The sequence below is a fragment of the Hipposideros armiger genome, unplaced genomic scaffold, assembly GCF_001890085.2.
Source record: "Hipposideros armiger isolate ML-2016 unplaced genomic scaffold, ASM189008v1 scaffold_59, whole genome shotgun sequence".
NCBI classification, from domain to species: domain Eukaryota; kingdom Metazoa; phylum Chordata; class Mammalia; order Chiroptera; family Hipposideridae; genus Hipposideros; species Hipposideros armiger.
This window is the reverse complement of record NW_017731409.1, coordinates 2,671,545-2,698,413: the sequence shown is the minus strand read 5'-3', so window position 1 is coordinate 2,698,413 and position 26,869 is coordinate 2,671,545. Positions and strand designations below refer to the sequence as shown.

General features: G+C 36.4%; 2 protein-coding genes across 9 annotated transcripts in view; both read left to right on the top strand.

Moving 5' to 3' along the window:
* The window catches only part of GARIN2 (golgi associated RAB2 interactor family member 2), a 46,978-nt gene extending 34,434 nt beyond the window's left edge, over positions 1–12,544 (top strand). For all 3 annotated transcript variants that reach the window (XM_019641312.1, XM_019641310.1, XM_019641311.1), the window contains one exon: positions 12,440–12,544. In XM_019641312.1, the coding sequence (XP_019496857.1) occupies positions 12,440–12,462 (23 nt within the window). In that variant the 3' untranslated portion in view covers positions 12,463–12,544. The remainder of the gene's footprint in view (positions 1–12,439) is intronic.
* The window catches only part of PALS1 (protein associated with LIN7 1, MAGUK p55 family member), a 73,246-nt gene continuing 54,154 nt past the window's right edge, over positions 7,778–26,869 (top strand). For 3 of the 6 annotated variants that reach the window (XM_019641308.1, XM_019641307.1, XM_019641304.1), the window contains exon 1: positions 8,073–8,210. The gene's annotated coding sequence lies outside the window, so the exon portion shown is untranslated. Of the gene's footprint in view, positions 8,211–24,650; positions 24,754–26,869 lie in introns of those variants that run through there. The other 3 variants (XM_019641303.1, XM_019641305.1, XM_019641306.1) reach the window with 3 other exon arrangements.

Sequence of the window (26,869 nt, the reverse complement as noted above, 5' to 3'; positions counted from 1 at the left end):
ATTAAATCTATGTCAATCTAATTTCCTAAATCTTAATTCCTGTGGATATCGATTTTTAAAGGAAGGTGGAGAACAATACAAAACAATAAGGTTTTCAATTCATCAGCTCAGTTGTAGGGCTTCTTTATGTTGTGGTTGTTGAAGAAAGTTGCTATCCTTTTTGGTTTTGCTTTTCTGTTTGGACGTTAGCCCAGCTCGATGTTATTTCTAACACTGGGCACTGTGGGGTCCTTGGCGGCGGGGACCATGTTCTTTCCATCTTTGTTTTGTAGCTGAGCACCTGGCCTGAGAGACAGTATTTATGGACTCAATGAATGCCATTTCAAACAGATTTTTAAAAACTCCCCATACTTTAAAAAATAATAAACTACAGACAGTCCCCATCCAAAGAATAGATTAAATTTTAAAAACCACCACCTACTCATTCTCAAAAAGCTTCCAGTCATTCTACAATGTGCTTTGCCCGCATTCTCAATCTTCCAATAATCTGAAGGGTATTGTTACTTTCCTGTTTTACAGACAGTGAAAATGAAGCTTAGTGAGGTTAATTGTTCAAAATCATACAGCTAGGAAAAAAATTATGTATCATATATGTATGTATTATATATGATCACGGTGGCTGTAGTATTGAGAAGAGAAAACATGGGTAAGAGAGAGCCGATTGCAGTAATCCAGGCAAAAGATGATATCTTGGAGTATGGTGGTAGCAGTGGGGTTGGTGAGAAGTGGTTAGATTCTGGATATGTTTTGAAGGTAGAAATAAAAGAATTTCCTTACGGATTGGATGTGCAGTGTAGAAGAAAACCTAAGCAACTGAAATAGTGGCATTACCATATACTGAAATGAAGAAAACTAGACAAAAAATTCTGACATGTTAAATTTTTAATGCTCATTAGAAATTCAAATGGAGATGTTGAGCCAACAGTTGAATATATGATTCTGGAGTTATGGCAGAAGTTCAGGCTAGAGATAAATTTAGAGTTGACAGTGTGTAGATGAAATTTAAAGCCACTGATCCCAGATGCAATCAAGTAGGGAATGAACAATAAGGAACATGATGATAAGAATAAGGACAAATAATGTATATAATGCCTGGCATGTTAGCACTTTACATATGTAGATACATTTAGTCTTCACACCACTGTAAGAGGTAGCTATTTCTATTATCCACAATTTGTAGATGAGGAAATGGAATCTTGGAGAAATTCAGTGATTTTCGTTTGATGAAACGGCTAATGAGTGGTAGAGTTGGGATTCAAACCCAGGCAGAGAGAAGTAAAATGTTGAGTATTAGAGCCCTGGGACACTCCAACTTTTAGTGTTCAGGGAGATAAAGCAAAACCAGGAAACAAGACTGAGAAGGAGGCTCCAAAAGACAGAAAGAGAAGCTATGGTGGTGTTTCAGGCAAAATGGAGAAAATGCTCAATGGCATCAAATGCTTGCTGGCAGGTCAAGGAAGATGAGGACTGAACACTGACCTTTTGCATTTAACAAAGCGGTTCTAATAGATGACCTTGATAAAGGCTGCTTTGAAAGCAGTGGTGGAGTTAAATCTTAATCAGAGTGAGTCTAAGAAACATAGAAAAGATATTAGAGTTCAGCTCTTAGGAGTTCAGCACAGATACCACTCCAGACCAAGTTACAGATTTTCACACATGGATATGCATTAAAGCAGCAGCTGACATTCATTACACAAACAAAACAAAGATTTGACTGGGAGCTTACTGAGGAAAAGACATGGTAATTTTATAGCCCTTTTAAAGAGAACAAACTTGATTTCCTTTCTCTTGGCATTCAGTCTTGGCCTTTCCTTCATTAGAAAATTTTCCAAGCTCCAGATTTGCCTACCTCCTCTCTCTGAAATAAAACTTATCCTGGACCACGTTTTATTTGTCTACACATCCCTAGCCTAGCAGAGGACCACCTAAGATGGGTACTAAAAAAAGTGTGATAAATGACTAACATTCTAACTATTGAATATGATATTCTGAAGCTACTGTTGACTACTTGCTTTTTCTATAATAAGCCCATGCTTTTCTCTGTGTACTTCCCTCAGTCATTCAAACTGATAAAAAGTTTTATGTCTATCTTTTAAAGCCATGCACAAGATACTGGTTTTCCTTTTATTGTGGGTATTTTCCTAATAATTTATTCTCTGTCCCTCTCCCTTTCCTTCCTCATTAGATAGTAAAGCTTCTCCTAGTATAAGACTTTACTTTTTTTTGAGTCCACAGAGCACCTTATTTTCATTTACTATATTTTACTTATATGGACTTGTCTCATCTTGTCCTTTCCCCACTTAATTCCTCCAGGATATGGACTGCCACATGTTTCAGTTCCCTGCAGCATAGTACTTAGCACACAGGAAGTACTCAGTATATTCTTTTTTTAATTAATGAGTATTTATTAAAGTTAGTTGAGTTCAATGATACTGGCCTATATGGATTGATACTGATACTAACTAACCACAGATAGTGGGACCTCCCATTCCACATGGCAACAACTGCATAATGTTCTTAGCTTAGGGACAAAATAATTTCAGCTAGAGTTAGGAAAGGTTAAGAAGTACTACAAAACATCAAAATAATAATAATAACTAAATCCAATTAAGGTAGAAAAGTTCATGGTTTGTTGATTTGCTTGTTTTTTTGGTATTTAAAAAAATTCAAACATTTAATAATTAGTGTACCTACTAACTTATTTCATAACTTCTCTTATACCTGAATCAGTGAGTACTCTTTTAATTTACATTATTTCTGATCATCTAGTTCATACAATTATAAGCGATTAGGCTATCAATTCAGTTATGAAAATCTTTGGCTTTCATTAGTACATAGAGATGATAAAACCAAAGGGATATAAGAACCTTAGTTAAGGATTTCACATATAATAGTAAATGGTAGAGCCTTGAAAACTGATATTTCAGACCTGTTGCAAATGGCTGAAACATAATATTAATATATTTCTCCCAAGCCTTTAATGAAATGAAATAACACAACATTTTATTACATAAACATGTAAGAGAGGCTACTGGCCGATGATGGGTTAAGCATATGCCAAGATGAGGAAGGAGGAAGCATATTTACTATGGTTACTCTCCACCCTACACTTGATTTTACAGTGTGGCTTTCACTACTCACCCAAAATACTTAGTTACAAATTTACCAGGGTGACTCAGTGAGTGAACTGCTAAGTGATAAGGATGAACAATTCTTCTGACAGGGGGTTTTGAACTACAGATGACCCATTTCATTCTATTTTGGGATGAATATATTTTTTAAACTCCCTATGCTATCCATGTTAGATTTCACATGAAGAGGCTACCAGAATCTTAACCATAGGGGAAAAAAACAACAACCAGTAGTTAACCTGTTACAGATGAGAAAATTTAGGCCCAGGAAACCTGGGTCACACATCCAAATCACAGAACTAGTTAGCATCAAAGCTAAAAGTCAAATCCAATCACCTCACCTCCAAGTTTCAATATCTTCCACTCTTCCTCCAGCTACCTTCATTTTTTTGCACACAGGTCAGTAATTTGAGTGATTTGGTGATTCTGGGAATGAAAATAAACTTTACCAAAGAATAAACTTTTTATTTGCCATAGGGTCTACCCTCTTTTAAAATGAAAATACCTTTAAGAAATAAAAATAANGTTTTGATCCTTTAAGGCAGGGGTTGACAACTTTTGTAAAGGGACACATAGTAAATATTTTAAACTTTGCAGGCCATCCCATTTCTGTTGCAACTATTCAACTCTGCTCTTATAGTGCAAAGTCAAATGAATGTGACTATGTTCTAATAAAACTTTATAAAACCAGGGTGTGCTTGATTTGGCTTGTGGGCTTAGTTTGCTTACTTTTGTTTTAGGCAAAAAGTCAGCAGGAGAATGAAAATAATTGTAGTAATGTAGTCAGCTGAGTTGGGAAGTTACTTCATGAGGTAGTTCCCAGCCAAACCTTTACTTCCTCATCTATAACACGGAGCCACCTCGGAAGATGATTGAAAAGGTTAAAATAAGGTTTGGAAGGCACTGAGCAAAATATTCTGACACATACTAAATACTTAATAAATATTTGCTTACTCCCCCTCTCTTGTTTTATGGCTGCACAATACTTTGTGACAGATCGACAGATGTGAAACAATTAAGGAGATTCATTCAGATTTTTGACAATATTTAGTATACCTAATTAGTTATTCCAAATATTAGAAATTTTAACTGTTTATATTTATAGCTAAAATGTCTTTTGAATTATGCATCTTTTGATAAAAGTTATAACTCCTTGGCCTCACAATAGTACCAGAAACTTTACATCAAAAAAACTGAGACTTCGTGTTGAGATATAGTGTCATATTTTGAGGGTTTTACATTGTCACAGAAAATGTTTGATGTCACTTAAAATGTATTAGAGTACTTTGATTTGATCTAACAACTAGGCTTTCTATGTTTTGCTTGTGTGCTTCAGACGTGCCTTTAAGACTGCATTCATTTAAAATAATTGACTGCTATCTGTGAGTGCACTGAACTAGATGCTGCGCTAGGATTTGGTTGCACATAAAGAGTGCCTGGATTTAGGTACTGATTTTTGTGTAATGTTTGGGGTATGAGTGAAGCTTCAGAAAGTTACTTTTCTGCCTTTCTGAATTTGTGATCATAGAGATGGCTGTATTAAGATAATTTATTACGGGGCTGACCAAGTGGCTCAATTGGTTAAGAGCGTGAGCTCTGAGCAACAGGGTCACTGGTTCGATTCCCACATGGGACAGTGAGCTGTGCCCGAGCTGAGCTGCCAACAGGTGGCAGGATGGCTCTGCTGGTGAGAGCACGTGCTCCTAATAACAAGGTTGCCGGTTCCACTCCCACATGGGATGGTGGGCTACGCCCACCCACAGCTAAGATTGAACATGGCACCTTGAGCTGAGTGGCTGCGAGCTGCTTGCCAGATGGTGACTGGACTTGGAGCTTAGCTTGCTGTGCCCTCCACAACTAAGATTGAAGGACAGCAACTTTGCTGTTCCCCTTCCCCAATTCCCCAACACTGCTCCCCTTCCCCAATTCCAAAGATAATTTATTAGTTGTTGGAGCAGAATCACAGAATTGCTTAAATAATATGCAAATAAATTTTAGGACTGTATAATGTTACACAATTGTAACAGTTTATTTAAAAAAATAATAGGCCTCGGGGCACCCCAGTTGGTACCCCCTCTCATTTTGAGAGCTGTAACTTTCTGCTCTAATAAAACTATCCTGTGCTACAGAAATAAAAAAATAAAAAATAATATGCCTCAATTTATTTAATGATATTGTTGGTGGATCTTTGAGTTGTTTCTGGTTTTAGATTATTATGAATAATGTTACCATGAGTGTTCTATACATTTATCATGGTGCATGTGTACTAGTGTTTCTCTGGGGCTGTGCTCTACAGTATGGTAGCCCCTAGCCACATATGACTATTAAAATTAAGTAAAATTAACTAAAATTGAAAACTCAGTCCTTATTTGCTATAGCCGTATTTCAGGTACTCAGTAGTTATATATATATATATNCTCAGAGCCGGTGTCCCAAGCCAACTCTTAACCACATGCCACTCCGCTGGCCCTGAGTCAGAATTTTAACCTACAGAAATGTAAAGTAATACATTTGTGTTGTTTTAAGCCTCTGAGTGTGTGGTAATTTGTTACAGCAGCATAGAAAACTACTGGGGGTGTCAAGAAAAAGTGTACAAGTGGATACTTTGGTCAGCTGTTGCTCATGCAGTAGTGCCATAATCAGAAGTGTCTGGATGCTGATGGTAACCACTTTGAGCATCTCTTATAATTGCAGAAGTCAAACGTGACTTGTATTCATCTTTTGTTATCAGTGTATATTATTACAATTTTAATATGAATTTCCTCTTAAAATGTGTATACATTTTTTTGGCACCTTCTGTATATGCTGTAAAGCTATTTTCCAGAGAATCTGAATCACTTTGTATTTCCATCAGCAATGTGTGAGTGTTCCAGTCACTTTACACATCCTCCTCAGCACTTGGTATGGAAATCTTTTTAATGTTGGCCATACTAATAGGTATGTAGCAGTATCTTATTTGGTTTTATTTGAATTTTTCTCATGATTAATGATGTTTAGCATTTTTTTCATGTGCTTATTTGCTACCTATATATCTTCTCTGTTGAAGTGTCCAAATCTTTTGCCCATTTTAAAATTGGATTTTCTTATTGTGGAGTCTAGAGATTTCTGTATAGTCCTTTGTCAGACATGTGATTTGCAAAGATTTTTCTCCCAATTGCAGCTTGCCTTTTATTTTCACTTAACAGTATCTTTAGAAGTACATAAGTTTTAAATTTTGATGAAGTCCCAAGTATCAGTATTTTCTTTCATGGATCTTACTTTTGGTATTGTATCTAGGAACTCTGCTAACCCAAAGTCACAAAGATTTTCTCCTGTTTTCTTCTACAAATTTTATGATTTTATATTTTACTTTTAGATTTATGTCCCATTTTCAGTAAATTTTTGTATGAAGAGAGAGATTTGGGTTGAGTTTCATTTATTTGTTTCATTGTTCCATGACTATTTGTTGAAAAGACTATCCATCTTCATTGAATTGCCTTTGCCTCTGTCAAAAACCATTAGACTACATTTGTTTGGGTCTATTTCTAGACTCTTGTGTTCCATTGATCTATTTGTCTATCCTTTGCCAGTATCACCGTGGCTTGATTACTAGTACTTTAAAATAAGTCTTGAAATCAAATCATGAGTTCTCCAACTTTATTCTTTTTCAAAATTGTTTTACATATTTTAGTTCTTTTGCCTTTTCATATAAATTTTTGAATTAGCTTGCCGATATCAACAAAAAGTTCTGTAGGACTTTGATTGGGATTGTGTTTAATATATAGTTCAATTTGGGGATAATTGACATCATAACAAAATTGAGCTTTCCAATCTGTGAACATGGTGGTCTCTCCATTTATTTAAGTCTTTGATTTCTTTCATGAGTGTTTTTTAATTTTCAACATATAGTTCCTGTAAATATTTTATTAGATCTGTACCTAAGTATTTCATTTTTTTGGTCCTATTGTAAATGGTCATTAAAAAAAGTTGGGTTTCTANATCCTACAATGCACAGGACAACCCCCACAACAATGTCAATACCCCTGAGGTTGAGAAATCATGAGCTAGAGGAAGAAAAGTTCATTGAGGAGTTAAAGGAAGCTTCTTGAATTATTATTTTATGCATTTAAGAACTTAGAAAAGGTCACACACTAGCCTTTGCCCCCCGTTTTGGATATAGCCAACAGTTTCTAGGGAATTCTGCAGACGGTTTATCTGGCTTTCCTTGCCCTGGATGTGGGCTGGCCCAGGTAACTAAATCCATTTACTCAAGTTTTGTGAAAGGGCTGTGGCCCTTGGCATCCTTCCTTTCTGGTTTTCAAAACTCGGTCCTAGCTGGCTAGCTTTTTGGAGTCTTCTGCGATAGCAGAGAATTCTTCTGTGGGACAACGACTCATGTTCAGGTGTTTAAATATGTCATGGTTCTTTTTAAAACAAGTGTTAGATTGTGTGTGACGTGCTTCACAGGACTAGAGGACTCGCCTCCTGGGGAATTGGAGTTTCTTCAGGAGCTGACAGTCATCCAGTAAGATAAGAGTTAAGGGCTGTGGAACGTTAGCCGGCTCCTGACTACCTCTCAGGGAGCCCTCGCGACTCCACACAAAGTAGCCCCCGGGCTGAAAACACAAAGCGATTCTCTAGTGTCTGAGAGCCCGGAGCAGTTTGCCTTTTATACTTAGAGGCGCGCAAGTGCGCGCGACCGGCCGCTCGGAGCTGTAGAGCTAACCAATGAGCGGGCCCTCTCCCCGAGCCGGCTCGGGATTGGGAGAACCGAGCCAGCCTCTCTGCCTAGCAGCGGGCGGGGCGCGCCCAGGAGGGCCTGGGATAGGCGCGCCCGCTGCGCCAGAGTCCCGGGGGCGCGTGCGCGGTCTCGCGGCGGCCGCGGGGGCCGGTCTCGCGCGGTCTCGAGGTGGAGTCGCTGGCGGCCGCGACGGCGGCGACTGGCGGTGGGGCAGGGGCGGGGACTAAGGGTTGTGAGGTGGGGAATCGGGAGTTTCTGGATTCTTTATCCGGTATTTTAAGTGCCGCCGGGGAGCTGTCGTTTCTGCAGTGTTTAGGAACGGCCGCGGCAGGAGGATAGGCGGCCGCTGTGGTGCAGAGGTAAGAGGCGGGCCAGCGGCGACTCGGTGTGGAGGTCTTAATCAACAGGTCTCCGGAGCGCGGCGGGGGAGGGGCGGCCGGGCTCGCCCCCTCCCCCACACGCTGCGCGCTGGGCCCGGGAGGGACCTGGGGCTGCTCTGCGGGCTGCCTCAGGCAGCGGGAGCCGCCGCCGGCCGCGGAGGGTGTGAGCTTAACCTTTGTCCGTTGGAGGAACGCTGCCTGGCGGTGCCCACTCCCTCTGTCTTGGCGAGGGACCCACCTTGGCGGGTCTCCTGCCCACCCGGCCCGAGTTGCACGGGGCGCGGCTGGGAGTCGCCTGTCCTCTGCACCCTCGTCCCCGAGTTCGGGACTCCCAGGACTCCTCCAGGCCAGGTCGGGAAAATCGGCGGGGCGAACACTTTCCTTGAGAAGACGGAATGTAGTCAGCGTTCCTCTGCCTGACTCAGCTCCTGGTATTCAGCTGGCTGGTTGCGTTCTTTAAACAAATAAACAGTTCTTACTTCCTTGAGAACACTTTTAAAGAAAAGCCTAGTCTCGTAAATAGTTTCTGATAATTTACTAGAAATTTGCAAGATGAACTTCGAAGCCAGTAAATTGTCGTAAGCTGCATTTAATGAAAGGCGCTTTAAACAATCTTTGGTGCAAATTATGTAACTTCCTAATAATAATAACTCACCTTATGGTTTAGTTCATTGACATACAGTAATGTGTAAGGAATTTAGGTTTCGGTCGAAAGGTTTTTGTTGGCAGTTGGCGCTAAACTTAAAATCTGATAGCTAGGAGGTTTTTAGAAGTAGTATATAGTGAGTGTTTTGTCTCCGTACTTGTTTAGAATTGTAAGAATTTAGATTTGGAAAGCTTCTAGAACAAGAATTTTGAAATTTTATATTTCCTGACAATGGGAAAGGCGTTAATATTTCTAATTTTTAAAGTAATAATCATGTTTTAATGATCGTATTATGCTTTTGGATTATACCAGAAGTTAATAACCTATTAAATTCTGCAATAGGAACAAATGACATGTTGGTTATTGGTGTCTTTGAAGTGTAAGTATTGGTGGTAATGAAATTGTTAAATAAGCTGTTTTTGGATTATGAACTGATATTTTTTACTGGATCTCCATGGACATGACATATTACAAGTTTTTAAAGGCTCTTTATTGTAGCAGGCTGAAGCTATTCAGTTGTAAGATCTTTATACCTGACACAGGCAAAAATAAGAAAAGCAATTCATCATTTTATCTTTGTTTTAAGAAAGCAAGTGAATCTTATGTGCTTGAATGACTTTTGGCTAGACAGAGCTGGACTTGACAAGTAAAGGGACTCCAATAGTAACTTGTTTTAGAAAGTTAAAATGGGACAGGATATGTTTTACCTGAGGGTGAATCAGGTTAATAGAATGGATTTAACTGTTTCTATATTCTTTCTGAATTATGATCTTGATTAAAAAGCTCATCAAAGATGTACCAAGAAATTTGGTTCATTTTATTTATCAATATCCTAAGATGTCCTGTTTCTCTGATAGTTTCTGATTTCAGGGTGTCTGGGAAAAAGTTTCTTGACATAGGTGCTTTAGAATATAATTTTTGATTATATACTTATTGAATCATAGAATTGTTGAGTTAGAAATAATCTTAGTGGTTGTATAGCCTAACCTCTTCATTTTCCAGGAAAAGAGTTTAATAGTCCATAGTTGGACTGCTAGTTAGTTGGCAGAGTTGGAACTAAATGCTAAAATGCTTGTCTCCAGATTCTATAATAAGTATGGTGCTCTCTTCACTATACACTATTGTTAAATAAATAAATAAACCAGTAAGTTATCCTTCTCAAAATCATCTATATGTAGCCAGCGGGGTTGATTCTTTCCCTTACTCATTTTTTTCCTTTCTTGGTTTAGTAACCACCAGCCACAATTAATTCATTCCCCTACTGAAGGGTTGTTTTCAGTTTTTCAATATTTCAGTGTTCAGTGACTATCCTGTGCATGTCTCCTTGAGCACCTGTGTGAAGGTTTCCCTAGAATATATACTTACCTGTAAGTTGAATTGCTTGGCTATATATAGGTTGATGTGCATTTTCAATTTTACTAGCTGCAGCCAGATTATCCTCTAAAGTTGTAACAATTTATATTTCTGCCAACAGTCTCTGAGTCATCCTTGCCGCACTTGGAATTGTCAGATTGGCATTGTCAGATTTTAAAATTTCTGCCAATCTGATGAATGAGAAATTATGTATTATATTTGTGTTCTTTCTTTCAAAAAGACTTTAACTTTATTTTTCATTTATGTGAAAGGAAATTAACTCTTTTCGTTGTATAGTGTTTTTGACAATGCATAAAGCTGTGTAACTACCACAGTCAAGATACAGAACAGTTCCAGCACCCAAAATTCCCTTAAGCTGCTCTTTGTAGTCAACCTTCCCTCAACCCTTAACCCCTAATCTGTTGTCTTTCTAGATAGGTTGTTTTTGTTTTTCTAGAATATCATATAAATGAAATCACACAGTATTTGCCTTTTGAGTCTGATTTCTGTCATTTAGCATAATTTATTTGAGTGTTCATATTTTTTGAGTGTATTAGCAGTTCCTTCTGTTTTATTGCTCAATATAGTATTCCACTGTATGGATGTACCACAGTTTGTTTATCCATCCACCAATTGAAGGACATTTGAGTTATTTTCAGTTTTTTTTATTAATATGAAAAAAGCTGCTTTAAATCATTGTGAACAAGTTTTGTGTGAACATTAGTTTTTGTTTCTCTTGGGTAAGCACTTTGAAGTGGAATTGCTGGGTCATATGGTCAGTGTATGTTTTACTTTGTTAAAACTGTCTGTGATAGGCAGAATAATGGCCCACATAGATGTCCTAATCCTTGGAACCTGTGAATAAATTAGGTTAGATGGCAAAGATGAATTACAGTTGCAGCCATCTGCAAAATAAGTCTTGAAATCAGACAGTGTGAGTTCTCCAACTTTGTTCTTTTTCAAAATTGTTTTAGCTATTCCATAGTAAAGTTGCTAATCAATTGACTTTAAAACACGGAGAGTATCCTGGATTATCCAGGTGGGCGCAGTGTATCACAAAGGTCCTTAAAAGGGAAAGAGAGAATCAGTAGAGTGATAAAAAAAAGATGTAACTACAGAAGCAGGGCCAGAGAGATGCAGAGTTCTTAGTTTTGAGGATGGAGGAAGAGGAGATGGGGGGCATAAGCTAAGGAATGTGGTGATTTGTAGAAGCTGGAAAAAGCTAGGAAATGGATTAACCTTTAGAGCCCCCAGAAAAGAATGCAGCTCTGCCAACACCTTGATTTTTAGCCCAGGGAGTCCTGAGTCAGAATTTTTTNTAAGAATGAAACTTCTCTCAGCTGCCTCTCCTAACGTAACTAATGCTGTGTGTGTGTGTGTGTGTGTGTGTGTGTGTGTGTGTGTGTGTGTGTGTGCTCGCACGCTAATGCGCGCACGCGTGCTCGTGCTCATTGGGGCTGAGTTTGCAGAATTGAAGGGAAGATTGGAGAACCAGGAGTAACCTTGGCAGGAATGACATGCTCATCTCAGCAGGCCTCTGATGATGGAATCAAGGTGCAAAGAAGGGCAAAAATGATGATATACATAGTAATATTTAAACCATGACATCCGAAATTTTAAAAAGTGGCTCCCAAATATTCAAACTGTGAATTGCTTATATGTGGGAAAAGGTAGGTGATTTTTTTAAATGATGGGAAAAAGCTTGTTACTAATAAAGACCATATTATTACAACTGAAGTAATGTGAAAGCAACTTGGCCTCATATTTCAATGAGTATACATAATGCGTATGTAAATCTCACATACATATGACTTATTTTAGGACTCTATTTAGCACAGATCAAGAACTTGCAAATAATTTGATGACATGCTTGTAAGTCTTAAAGAATAAAAGCCCATAATCTTAATCTTGACATCTTCCTATATTAGATTCTTACATTGGGTAGAAGCAGCTTAAAACAAAAATTTTAAGAAATTAAGAGGAGGTTCCTTTAATATTGCTTCAACCTCTAGATTTAAAAAATGAGAATTTAATCTGTCCAAAGGATCTTTATTATTACATTAAGAAGAAAAGCAGTATTATAAATGTAATTTTACTTTACTCATTTTTAGTTTTTTTAAAGTTTTTAACTTAAGAAAAATAACTGTATTCTGTATTTCAGGCTTTTGAATTAATTAAACGGACTTCTCCATCTTTTTTTTTTTTCCAGATAAACACAAACCACTAAACTGAAAAGCAAGCACAGCTCAAGAAATAACAACCAACACAAGGGAAAAACAAAGCAGCATCTCCCATGTGGCAGAAATAAAGTCGAATACTGATCATTAAGGATTAAATCTATGTCAATCTAATTTCCTAAATCTTAATTCCTGTGGATATCGATTTTTAAAGGAAGGTGGAGAACAATACAAAACAATAAGGTTTTCAATTCATCAGCTCAGTTGTAGGGCTTCTTTATGCTGTGGTTGTTGAAGAAAGTTGCTATCCTCTTTGGTTTTGCTTTTCTGTTTGGACGTTAGCCCAGCTCGATGTTATTTCTAACACTGGGCACTGTGGGGTCCTTGGCGGCGGGGACCATGTTCTTTCCATCTTTGTTTTGTAGCTGAGCACCTGGCCTGAGAGACAGTATTTATGGACTCAATGAATGCCATTTCAAACAGATTTTTAAAAACTCCCCATACTTTAAAAAATAATAAACTACAGACAGTCCCCATCCAAAGAATAGATTAAATTTTAAAAACCACCACCNGTAGATTGTTGGAGCAAAAATTAATATAAGACCCGGTCTTATTTTCAGGGAAACACGGTAGTATAATACTATACAAGTGACCTGCTTTTCAAAATAACGATTCACTTAACAGTAGTCAATAGATACTTAAGAGTTTATGAAAGGAAATTGGATAATTATTTGCAGGCATCCTAAAGGGGCAGTGTTCCTTTCATACTTGACCCTTTTATACTTTACCCTTTTATACTTGACACTTTATCCTTTTATACGTAAATTTTATAGTAAGGATAGTAGTTTGTTTGGCTAAATCACAGTACTTTGTGCTTCCCCCTAATTCCTACCGAGAATTCTGTCCCTTGCTCCATCTCTTAATGTGTTATGCAGTCTACTATGTCCTTTGTATGTCTTTCTAAATATTAACAACTACATTGCAAGGTGGTGGCTGTTTTTTATCAGTATTCTCCCTTTTACAAATGAGTAAACAGGTTCAGAGAGATTAAATATTTTATCCAAAATACTATTAAGTATGTTATCCGAAGTGACAAGACAAAGGAAAAGAGGTTTAGACTGTAGGGGCTGTAAGTGGTAGCCAAGATTTGAATTCCGTTTGACTCCAAAGTCCTTGGACTTTTCTACTTTGTATTTTTAGCCTGCCTTAAGTCTTACTTTGTTTAACACTCACTGTCTTTTTGGTAAGATTAAAATATTTTTAAGAAAGCCATTTTTAACTTAATGTTTAAGATGCACTTGAATTCGGGTGAAGAGCCTTGAATCTGTAAGCTCCTCAAGGGTAGGGGCCATGTCTTTTTATCTTAGTGTCTCACTGCTTCACGTGGTACATAGTAGATGCATGTTACCAGTTTGCACTTTTATCTTGTTTAAACTTTAGTCTTGCTTGTGCGCTTAATATCAGAGACTTTTATAACCCAGTCACCTCCTATAACCTGACAGAATTTGAGATTTAAAACATGATTCCATTTATCTTACGTGGGCCATAAATGTGTTTAGTGGTGGATTGAGGGGCGTGTGTGTCTAACTTTCACATGTTCTTTGTTAATTTTCCCTACAATGTTATAAATACAAACAGGAATTTATTAATGCCTTTTTCTTGCTTTTCTCTAGGCCTTCACTGACTGGCATTATAGCACAGTTACAGTCTTTGCATCAATTAAGTACTTGGACTATAATACCTTCTTGACTTCTTTGTGAGTCTGAGCAAGTTAATTTATCAAAGAGTGACTCCTTATCTGCAGAATGGAGATCATATTAGTACCTGATTCAGAGGGCTGTAGAGAAAGAAAAACCTTTTTCTCCGTCCTCTGAAGTTTACTGTCTGGGGCCCTATAAATTAAACTGACAAAAGACAGATTAACAAGAGAAATACGTTTGGAGGCCTTCATAGAAAAGAATTAAAGACCCAAAGAAGCAGTGAGATTGAGCAATAAATTGTGGGAAAATGACAAGACAAAGGAAAAGAGGTGTAGGCTTTTAGGGACTGTAAATTATGGGAAGGTAAATAAATATGTGGGGGAAATTAATGGAAGATCATGCTTATTTTAGTATGGTTTGTTATCCAGATTTAGATCAGTGCCTTCTCCATTGGAAAGAGTCAACTCAGGATTAAGAATCCTTCCTGGTATACGAATCAATGGAAATTTATGTTACCTTTACAAAGGGAAACATGCCTTGCTTTTTAGCCAGATAGGGGAGGACAGAGTTTTTTTATGTGTGTTTTCCTGCAGTTTCTTAATTGCCTTTAGCTCAAAATAATCTTTATGCCAAAGTGCTACATTTTGAGGTAGCATATCCTGATCCCCTTCAGAGCCTTATTTTAAGGATTAATTGAGATGACACATCAAGAATGTTTAGCATAATGCACGGTGTATATTAAGCATTCCATAAATGTTAGATAAGTGGGTAGAATACAAACCTGGTTTGTGACATTCACATGGGATGGCAATAAACTTCATTATGTTTTAATACATATATTTTGATTAGATTATGTGATTATCATTTGATTAAGCAAATTTTGCAGGAATTGTGTGAATTAGTTGTCACAGACTGAGTCAGTGCTGAATAATTATAATTGTGTGTTGAGATAAAGTTTTTTTTATCTCTGAAATAGTGGAAGTCAATGAGGGATAACAATTTTTGCCATACTTATAAACAGCTTACTTGTCTAGTGAGATCAAGTTTTACTCAGCTTTGTCAGTGTGTCTTAGTGACTCTGAAGCATTACTTCAGGGCGTTTTTCACTAGGTTATTTTTACTAAATATTTTAAAATAGATTTAAAAGGTGACATAGTTTGCAGACTTGAGTTGTGTTATGGTGATTTAAATCACGTTCAGATAAAACATTTGTTTAATTTTACTGATACCAATCAATGTGGTTATGTTAATATTTTGCTTACTTTTTTTCTCCTTTTGTGTAATGGATGCCTTTCAAATACTCTTTCCTATTTATACAAGTTTTTTTAGGATTTTTCTTCCTCTTTAGGTAACTCCTATAGCATTTTCTGCAGTTGTAGTACAGCACTTACCAAATACCATTGCAATTGTATAGGGGTTTTGTTTGCTTGTTTACTTATCTAATTTCTGTACTATAAGTTTCTTTTTCTTGTCAAGGAGTATCCAAGGTTTTGTACCAAGTGGGTACTTATGCTGTTGTATGACAGTATAGTTGAGTAACTTTTTTAACAGTAGAATTTGCAGTATAGTAGTCCCTCTTATCCATGGTTTTGCTTTACGTGGTTTCAGTTACCTGTGGTCAACTGCAGTTTGAAAAAATTAAATAGAAAATTCCAGAAATAAACAATTCACAAGTTTTAAATTGTGCCTCATTCTGAGTAGCATGATTCACGTCCCCACCCTATGCTGCCTGCCCACTGGTTACTTAGTAGCCATTTCCATTATCAGATCAAGTATTGGAGTATCACAGTGTTGGTGTTCAAGTAACCCTTACTTTATACTTAATAATGGTCCCAAAGTGCAAGAGTAGTGATGCTGGCAATTTGGATATACCAAAGAGAAGCTGTAAAGTGCTTCCTTTAAATGAAAAGGTAAGTATCGTATAGTAAGATATTTTGAGAGAGAGACCACATTCACATAATTTTTATTACAGTTATTGTTATAATTGTCCTATTTTGTTATTAGTTATTGTTGTTAATTTCTTACTGTGCCTAATTAATAAACTTTGTCATAGGTATATATGTATAGGAAAAAATAGAGTATATGTAAGGTTGGAAGCTATCTGTGGTTTCTGGCATCCAAGGGGGAGGGGGGTTGAAACGCATACCCCATGAATCAGGGATATCTGCTGTATAGTAATCTTTAAAATTGACCTTTCATTCCCGTTTCTTGTTGCATAATATGCCCCAGTATGTTTTTCTGCCTTCTGAGACTATCTGGTCAAGATCAGAGCATGGCTCATACCCTCAGTAAGCAATCCTGCAGTACGAGAAGTTCAGTGGATTCTAAACTTGGTGACGTTTGTATCCTCATCGGTCTTCTCAGTTTCTGCTCCTTCCCTGTTCTGATGACACAGCCCTACTTCTGATCCTGAACACATTCTCTTCTCACTTCTTTAGTCTAGCTTATGGGTAACAACAGATACGAATCTTTATTATGAATTTTGCTTAATGTTCTTGTTCTAATAACTCTGAAATGGTTATTTGGTGTTTCTTCAGTGACGAGGCAAACTATTCCCTCTTTTATTTTTTTATTTCTTTTATGGCCAGTTGTTGAATTGCATACCAATAAGCCATGTAGATAGAGGTAACCATCTACTAATTTACTGACCTTTGGAACATATTTTTTTCTCTAGTAAGCTATAAATCACTTGAGGTCAAAAGTTGGAATCTTATAAAATGTTTTTAGAGACCTAATCTTGTGACAAGTAATTGACTAAAGGATTGACACCCAAGATTAAAGGGGATAGAGAAAATCTATGTGGAATAGGCATAGAAATAGGCATCTAGAAAGCAAAGCTATGGGAGTTTGTAATTAGAATTCTTTGAAGGTTGTAATTGTGAGTTATTAACATGATGAAAGAATAGATGCAATCAAAATTATGACAAAGCTCTGGAACTTCTACTACAGGACGGGCCCAAAGGCAGCAATTTTGTTACTACATTTTAAAGTGTTGGTGGTCTCTATTGGAATTTTTCTTATAACTAATGCCCTTATTCCTTTAGTAAACTGTTTACTCTCATTTTTAAATTAAAGATGTAATATATTCATTTTTGTGTGGTAGAGGAAGTCCTGACTACTGAGTCATGATTCTAATAATTGCTTACGTGCTTTATTTAGGAATTCCTAGTTTATTGTTGCACTGTTTATGAAATTGTTTAGGGCCTTAGGGATAATATTTTGAATACTTGACTAAGGTTCTAGCACCCTTGAAAGGGCTGTGTTGCTGCTGCTAGTTTTTATAGACTTTTAGAAGGTAGTTGTAATTTAAAGTTTCTACATTTCTTTCAAAACAATAGTAATATCTTGGTGTTTTCCCCCAGATTATAAAAGTAACATTTTTTGGTCAATATTTTGTGAGATATCCTAGTACAGAAGTATAAGTAGAAAATGAGACCTATGAGGCCTGTTATTCTTACTTTTTGTATTAAATGAAAGCAGTGTTGTGTATATTCTTCCAGGTTATTTTTTAATAACTTTATAAACATAACTTTTATGTGCATTTATAAAAATGGAAGATACATAAACATCATTCCAAAGGTTGCTTTATTCACTTGCCTTTTGTTTTATGTCAGTTCACATAAAGCTCCATGCTCTAGTAGCCATATAAATTTTTTTTAAATAAACAGGTGAAATTCATTTTAATAGTATAGTTTATTTAATACAATGTATAAAATATATTAGCACATCCACATGTATTAGATACAAAAAATAATTAATGAGATATTTTACATTGATTTTCTTTTTTTCCATACCGAATCTTTGAAATTCCATGTATATTTTACACTCATGCACATCTGAATTAGAATGAGAAATTTTCATGGGAAATACTTGATTTGTATTTAGATTTTATTAAATTTACAGTTGAAAAAGTGGATTAACATACCTAAATTGTTCCAAATATACGTTATGGGATACATTTCTAGAAAAGGAATTAATAGATCAAAGTTTTAGTTTAAATTTTTGGTAGATATAAATCAGTATATGACATTGTACTGATTTATAGAGTCAATACTACTTAATGTCTTACACCGAAACTAAAAAAACAAACAAACAAAAGAAACAGTACATATGTCTGTTTTTGTATATCAGTTCCAGCACTTGACATGATTGGTCACTCACACAGACACACAAAAGCCTTATACCAAAGTAAGTATTTTTACATCTTTATGCTACGTTTTTCCCTCCTACTCTAACTGGAAGAAGGAAAGGGTCACTCATGCTATGTTTTCTTAGGGGGAACAACAAAAAGGCAGAGCCAGAAAGTCATAAGAAGCTGTGAGGAGTTAAGGTTGGGGGCAAGGATGCAAAAGAATAACTCAAAGAGGATATGATCTTCTCTAGTATCAAGTAAGTCCAGATCTTAAAAAACAGACTTTAATTTGAGGCCCATCTGTGGCTGTTTGGCTTTTGACATTGGACAAGTCTCTTGTCTTTGCTAAGTTACAAAATTGAACAAGGAGATGGTTGTGAGGGTGAATGAGATAATAAATACATGCCAGGTGCTTAGTACAGTGAATGAATGGTACATAGTAATCCCTTAGTAAACAGTAGCTGAAGAGAAGGGAATGACAACAAAAATTTTTGAAAAGAGACACTGTCGTATTTATTAGGTGTTATTCAGGAAAGTTAATCTGGTAGTACTGTGTAAAATGATTGGCAACTAGAAGATCGAGGTTGGGTGAGTATCAGGAAGTTCATAGGAAAATCCATGAAAAAGATAATGTGTATATGATTTAAGGTAGAGGTATGAAAAGGGAGAAACGGGGGTATATGTGAGATATGGAGGGAGAATTGAATTAGTTATTAACATATTTAAGGATATTACAGTTAGGATTTTTCAATACTTAAATTTGACCCCCAGGGGATAGCTGATTATCTTATAGGAGCTAGTCTTTTATATTCATTTTTAAAGTATAAATCAATATTTTATTAAAAAGTTTGTCATGATAGGACGTGTGTCTCACTTTGGCAGCACATACCGAAACTGGAGCAATACAGAGTAGAGAGTAACATTTTTTAAATGTTACCAGGAAACTAGAATGCTGGGAACTCAGATTTACTTTCATATTAGTAGGAAAATTCACAGGCATTCTACTATTTCTCCACTATATCTGCTTCTTGGCTACCTGAGTATTTAGAAATTTTGAGCAATAGATGTCGTGTTACCACAATGTGGTGCTATAGTCAACTTGTAGTCTGTTAACATATAACAGTGAAATGAATTATTGTATTAAAGCTCATTTTATGAAGCAGTAAGTTGAGAAAAGATGAATTTTCCCTAATCATTTTTTAATGGTAAAAGAATGATGAATGGTTGACCTTGAACAGCGCCGGGGTTAGGGGTACCGACCCCCCTCCCCTCATGCAGTAAAAAAATCCTTGTGCTATAACTTTTAACTTCCCAGAAACTTAAGTTGTCTGTAATATCTGCAGAGGATTGGTTCCAGGACCTCTGGATACCCAAATATTGTAATGCTCAAGTCCCTTATAGAAAAAGCATAGATCAATAATACATACAGCTTGCTCTCTGCATCCATGGACACTGCAAATCTAAAACAGTACAGGTATTTCTTGAGAAAAATCTACATATAAGCGGAACTGCTCAGTTCAAATCCTTGTTCAAGGGTCAACTGTAGTTATGTGGTTTTTAAAAGAAGTGTGTCGTCAGCATGGTATCATTATACAGAAATGTAAGTAATATAGCACAGTGAATCCTCATAAGGGTTCATTGATCTAGTTCCTGTTCTATTAACTTCTAGCTCTGTGACTTAATTTGCAATGCCTACGTATCTCCTGGAAATTGGGGATATCTGACCTGTTTACCTTTCGAGGCAACTGTAGAGTTCACAGGAGATAATGTGCTTGAATTTCCTGTAGAAACTGAAAAGCTTCTCAAATGTAAGATATGAATATGTAAATTACCTACAAATTTTCATTTCTAGCCTGTCCTCTTTGATTTCCCTGTCTAGAAATTAACAGCCTGCCAACATTCTCACCTTAAATGCGAACTGCTAAAGTGGAATTTATCATCTTTCCAGTTCTCCCCATTCCCTCCTCTACCTCCCAGGGAGAAAAACCTTATTCTCTGAATTTTCCCATTTTAAGGTCCTATAATTTCTCCCAGGTTCAATTGTCATGCTCAATATTTTAGAATTATATTTGGCTCCTGATCTCTAAATCTTGTCAAATCATCCTTTGTAATAACCATTGTTTGAAATGATCCCTTTTCATCCCTTCTGCTACTTCCTTTATCTTTCCATGCATAAAGTATTAAAACATTGTCTCTCTTGCCTGTTCTACTTAAATTTCCCCTAGTCAACTCTGGTTACAGTGTAGAGTAGATTTAACTTTCTAAAAAGCCATTTTTTTTTGTTCTTAAAAAAAAAAAAACATAGTCTTCCCATTGCTAGCAAGATAAATTCAAACAATTTAGTTTAGCATTCAGAGTCAACTGTGGCTTTATCTTCTATCTCTTACATTGGCTCTGTTCCTTATCAGGACTGCTCTTGTTCTCCAACTAGGCCATATATATTCTTGATTGGTACCAATACACTGAAAAGCCATATTGCAAGTAATTTTATCCCACATGTTTAAAAATCCAGTTCTAGTCAGTTTGAAATGTTATAAATTACCTTTTGTACTAATGCCTTTTTAAAAAACTTTACTAACCCTTTGGATGCATTTAATCTTTTATTACTAAGTTGTTGAAGGTGATAATGGGGCAGTTCAAGTAACCAACCATTTGATATCTTTGATACTGTTTGGCTTTTAACCAATTCCTACTATGAGTGTGTGGTCTTGAATATCTCCAAAGAACTTCAACTTTGTGTTTGATATAAGCAAATGGGGAATTTTCCCACTGAACTAAAAAAACAAACAAACAAAACACAATACTTTTCACAGAATATTACACATAAATAGAAAGAGCTTAATTATCTCGTTTTTTAAAATGATGATTTCTTGTTCTCCCAACTCTTTATATTGCAAGGTACTTCTATAGCCGAGTAATATCCAGATTTGTAAAGGAAAATGGTGAATGATGCAGTCCCATTGGTTCCTGGGAATACTTAACAACTAAAGCTAAATTTTAGGCATAAAAAAGCAAGAAGAGGCTATTAGATATTTGGAATTGCAAATATGTCTTTCATAGAATTTCATTATTCAAAGAGAGACTATCTATGGACAAGTAAAGAAAAATCTTAGGAAGGTATCCTTCAAAACACTACACTGAGAATTAATCGTCATAATCAATAGAAGTTTTTCTTTCTCTTCTCTTGGTATTGGATAAGACTAAATAAAAATAATGGCAAGAGTGAAGAGCCTCTATTCTGAAGTCTTACAGACTTAGTATGAGTCTTGGGCTCTTGATTTATGACCTTGGGAAGCAACTTAACCTCTCCATACCTGATTTCCACATCTATAAATTGAGGATAACTTTGAGGAGATGTAAGGATTGAATGAGAAGACATATATGAAATTCTTGGTGCTCTGCCTGGCAGGTAATGCTATTGCTTTTACTTCTGCTAACCACTATCACCATTACTGATTATTCAAACCTTGTAATTATTCTACTTTGTGTCCTCTGTAAAATAGTATACACGGATGTTGTAAGGATTATGTGATATAATGGATGTGAAACCGTATACACGAGTACCTATTATAACTGTTGAATTTTTATTTTGATGTGCTGTTTGGGCAAAAGACTTTGCTCCTTTAAACCTGTCTTCTCATTTGTCCTTGGGGATAACAATAGCACTTAAATTTACAGGATTGTTTGAGGATTAACTACATAAAATACAAAAAACACAGTGTTTAGCATACAGGGTCACCACATAATGTGACCTTTAAATATTTTTTGTCTATACATTTTTTTTGTCTTTCCTTGTTTGGATCATTCTTAATGTAACTATTTAATTTATCATTTTATATGCGTGTTTTGTCTTTCCGGCCAGATTCTAAGTGTTTGATGGTGGGGAATGTATCATATGCTGGAATATATTAGTAAAACTGGGTTTCTTTCCCATTCGGGTTCCAGTACACAGTGTAAGGCAATTTATTTGGCAATAGCTTTTATTCCATTTACTCTGTTGCTATTCTGTTGGCGATCCTTACCTTGTTGAATTTCTGCTTTTATTGATCTCTGCCACTAAGTATGTGTATTACTATGACAAGTGACTTAAATTTTCTGGACATTGCTTTGTCATTTGTAAAATAAGAGGAATTCATCAGGTCAAAGTTTTGTTACTTAAATATTTAAGTTAGCAGAACTGCTTTTTCCTCGAACCTTAAAAAGAAATGTAAAAATGAGTTTCTGCTCTTATCTTCCCATCCACTGCCAAGATATAACCCTGGAAGTTCCTTCCTGAACGTTTTGAAAAATACTGGATTAGATGATATTAAAGGATCTTTCAGCCTCAATATTTATTATTTGGACAACAAGAGTACTTGAAAAAGAGTTAAAACACAATAAGCAAAAATACCCTGTTAGGTGATTAACAAGGAAGCTTGGCTATTTAAAGTTTTGTCTTGAATGTGTGAGAAACTTAATGAATAGTATTGAATAAGTGAATGCCTCAATTTGGGGTTAGGTAATAATATTTCAGGGTTTGCTTGTTTAACTCAGGGTTTCTTAACTTTGGCGTTATCGACATTTTAGACTTACTTGTGGGAGGCTGTCCTATGCATGTTTAGCAGCATCCCTGGCCTCTGCTAATTACATGCCAGTAGCTCCCCTCAACGTAACCTGACAGTAAAAATATATCCAGACGTTGTCGAAATTCTCCTGGTGGGGATGAGTGGAAGGCAGAATCACCCTTGATTAAGAACCACTAGAATCCAAAAATGTTTAAGAAGAGTCAAGGTAATATATGTAAATAATCTTTGATAAACTTTTTTTTTTTAAAGATTTTTTTATTGGGGAGTTGGGGGGATGGGAACAGCGCTGGGGAATTGGGGGAAGGGGAACAGACAAGTTGCTGTCCTTTTGTTCTTCAGTCTAGTTGTGGAGGACGTTGCTTCACTGGCCCAAGTTGGCACCATCATTGCGCTCTTCCCGGGCGAGGCAGATCAGTCGCCGGCTTCTGGATGGCCGCTCACTGTGGCTGCTGGCTACATACGGTAGCCCATGGCAACCCACTGCCACAGGGGCTGCAGCCTACACCGTCGCCGGCGACTCACGGCAGCCCAGCTCCAGGTTGAGCTGTTGTTCAGCGTCTTAGCTGTGGAGGGCAGTGTCACTGGCCTTCATACGTGGGATCCGAACCGGGGCCCTCTGGTGTCCCAAACCAGTTCTTGACCATCGCGCCACTCGGCCGGCCCCTGATAAACTTTTGTAAATGGACATTTTAGGATAGAGATGCTTAATATTATAAAACAGCAGTGTTTTTTCCATTTTGGCTTTTTTTGGTCTCAAGACAATTGTATGGCCTAGAAACATGGGGTTAAAAATAGGAACTTGTAAATTAAACCTTTCTGTTGCATATATGTTTTGTATACATACATTTTTGCCAGGAGTGTTCAAAGCTGCTCAGTCTCTGAAAGTTTATATCTGAGAAAGGTGTGTCTTATAAGCAAATGGCATTGCCCTATTGATAGCCAATTGAATTGAGCATCAGGAATCATCATTCTTTAAGTTATAATATATGTTATCTCTATTTCCCTTTGAGATCATTACATATTTGATTTTTACTTTGAAGTTCTTTTCAATTAAGGGAATTTTGCTTCCATTCTTTACAAATTTATCTAAGTGCAGTTAGTTTTAAAGTTATGAAGATAGCAGTGGCTTCTTTGGAATGCAGTTATCCAGATGATAAATAAAGGTACTTCTGTCTGAAACCTAAACCATGAACCAGGTAGAATTTTAGAAATGCCCTTATTATAGGTCTTATCAGGATGTTTCATTAAAGTAAACCCAGGACATTTGCACATGATCATCTTTTTCTTCATTTAAAGAGCTTGATTTGTCTGTTGCATAAATTTGTTTTATAGTGTAAATTTTGTTTCACATTGCTGTATTGAGTTAAACAAGTTCAGGTACTTCAAATAATTAATTTTTTATTAAAAATATTTTTAATTATAGTATTTTTAATTCTCTATGTTTTAAAGAATAATTTAAACTAGTTTTTCAATTAAATTTTTGGTGAGGCTATATATTTTTGTTTAACTTGTTGTGAATAATAATTTCTGAGCTAAGACCTTGCATGACTAACCCAAATATATTTGGGTTTTGACTTGTATTTAATTAGTTTTAGATATAGCTAAGTCCCTTCTCTGAAGATGATGTGTTGTACCATTCATTGTTAGAAACTGAAGTTTATACATACATTGAGTTAAACACTTATTGTGTGATGTCAGTATATGACTTGTTTGTGGAATATACAATGGTCTTTTAAAAAAATTGGTTTTGTTGAGGTATAATTTACGTGTAATAAGATGCAATTTTTTTTTTTTAGCTGAGCCATCCTGCCACCTGTTGGCAGCTCAGCGGCTGCTCAGCCCGGGCCGGGACTTGAACCGCTGTTGCTCAGAGCTCACACTCTTGAGCAAGCTCTTAACCAACTGAGCAAGATGCAATTTTACGTGTGTAATTTAAATCAGCCCAGTAGGTACAACTTACATTAAAATTTACTAACTTTAAATGTTCAGTGTGATGAGTTTAAAAACAACTTTATTGCGGTATAATTTAAATTCCATGAAAATTCACGTTTCGAGGGTACAATTTGAGTTTTACTAAATTTATATCATCACACAGATATCACTGAAATCTAGTTTTATTATACTTCCATCACCTAAAAAAATTTCCTTGTGTCCTTTTGTAAATCAGTTCCTGCTCCCACTCCACAGCACTAGTTTTGCCTTCCCTAGAAATTTCACATAAATGGAATCATACAGTGTGTACTCTTCTGTCTGACATTATGTTTTTGAGGCTATCCACGTTGTTGCATATATCAGTAGTTCGTCCTTTTTTATTATTATTGAATAGTATTCCATATTTATCACCTGCTAAAGGACATTTGGATTATATCCAATTTTAAGTTATTCTTAAATATTAATTCTTCTACGAATATTCCATACACATCTTCCTGACTTTTACAAATAAAAATGTGTTTTTATTTCTGTTGTGTACAGTTGCTGGATTGTAGCATGTGTATGTTTTAACTTTTTAAGAAACTGCCACACTGACCACTATTTTAACATTCTCCCCAATGTTGTTTGAGGGTTTCAGTTTCTCCACATCCTCTCCAATGCTTAGTATTGTCATTATTTTTAATTTTAGCCGTTTTATTGTCTAGTATTTTATTGTTTTTTTAACAGCTTTATTGAGATACAGTTCACATACCATACACTTCATCCATTTCAAGATCTTGGAGGTAATGGCATATAATTAACAGTAGCAGGGAAGAAGTTGAGGTAGTTTAGAATACAGACAGTCCCCGACCAAGAGGGTTCGACATATGATTTTTCGACTTTACAGTGGTGCAAAAGCAATATGCATTTAGTAGAAGCTGTACTTCAAATTTTGAATTTTGATTTTTTTCCCAGGCTAGAGATATATGCAGTACTATCCTATTGTGTTCATGGGCAGTGGCAGCGAGCCACAGCTACAGTCAGCCGCACAATCACGAGGATAAACACCTGATACTCTACAGCAGCGGTTCTCAACCTGTGGGTCGCAACCCCTTTGGGGGTCGAACGACCCTTTTACAGGGGTTGCCGGGTACTCGTATGTGGGCGTATCTGCATGTGGGCCTGGAGATGGATAGAGGAACGGTGTCTTGGTTCCTAAGACCATCGAAAATATGTGTTTTCTGATGGTCTTAGGCGACCCCTGTGAAAGGTTGAGAACTGCTGCTCTACAGTGTAGTATTAAATGCATTTTTGACTCACTGCATTTTCAACTTTTGATGGGTTTGTCAGTAGTAATCCCATTGTCAGTCAAGGAGCACCTTGTGTATTGAAATTGAGATTCCTGGTGACATCCTTATAGAAATGTACTTTCTGTTCCCTTAACCTGAAACCTTTTATTTCTGGCTCTTTCCACAGCTCACTCATTTTTTATCATTCAGGCCTCAAAAGTCAGCTCAAATATCACCTCCTAACATAGGCCTTCCCTAACCATCTTATCTAATGTTGCCCCTTCCAAACATCACTGTCTATTATAATTCCCTGTTTTACTTTCTCTATAGCCCTTTATGCGAAGTCATCTTATTGTGTGTTTGCTTCTTATTACCTGTTACCCTGTCTCTCAGAATGTAGTTTCCATTCGGACAGGATCCTCTTCAGGTCTCCAATGTAGCATCAACATTTCCCCCTTTGAATTAATTGTGGTTCCTGTCTGTCAAATTCTTTTTGAATTCTAAACTTTCATTGTCTTGGCATTATAAACTGTTCATAATGTTTAAATTGATCCAGAAATTATAATTAAAGAAAAAACCTGCATTTTTGTTTGAACCTTAACCTAGAGATCAAAAAGTATTATTAAAAATAATCTGCAAAAGGATCTTAACCCTTTTTGAAAAGCTTTTAAATCAGTTACGTTTACCTCTTTCTCATCACTGATTTCAGGTAATTTGTATTGATTTTAATTGACGTCTGTTAGAAATTGGGGAAGTGCATTTTTACTACTTCATACAAAGAAATCCTAGCCATATGCAAATAGAATTGTATATCATTGAATTAACCTTTCTGTCCCACTCCCTCCCTCTAAAAAACACTGCAGAC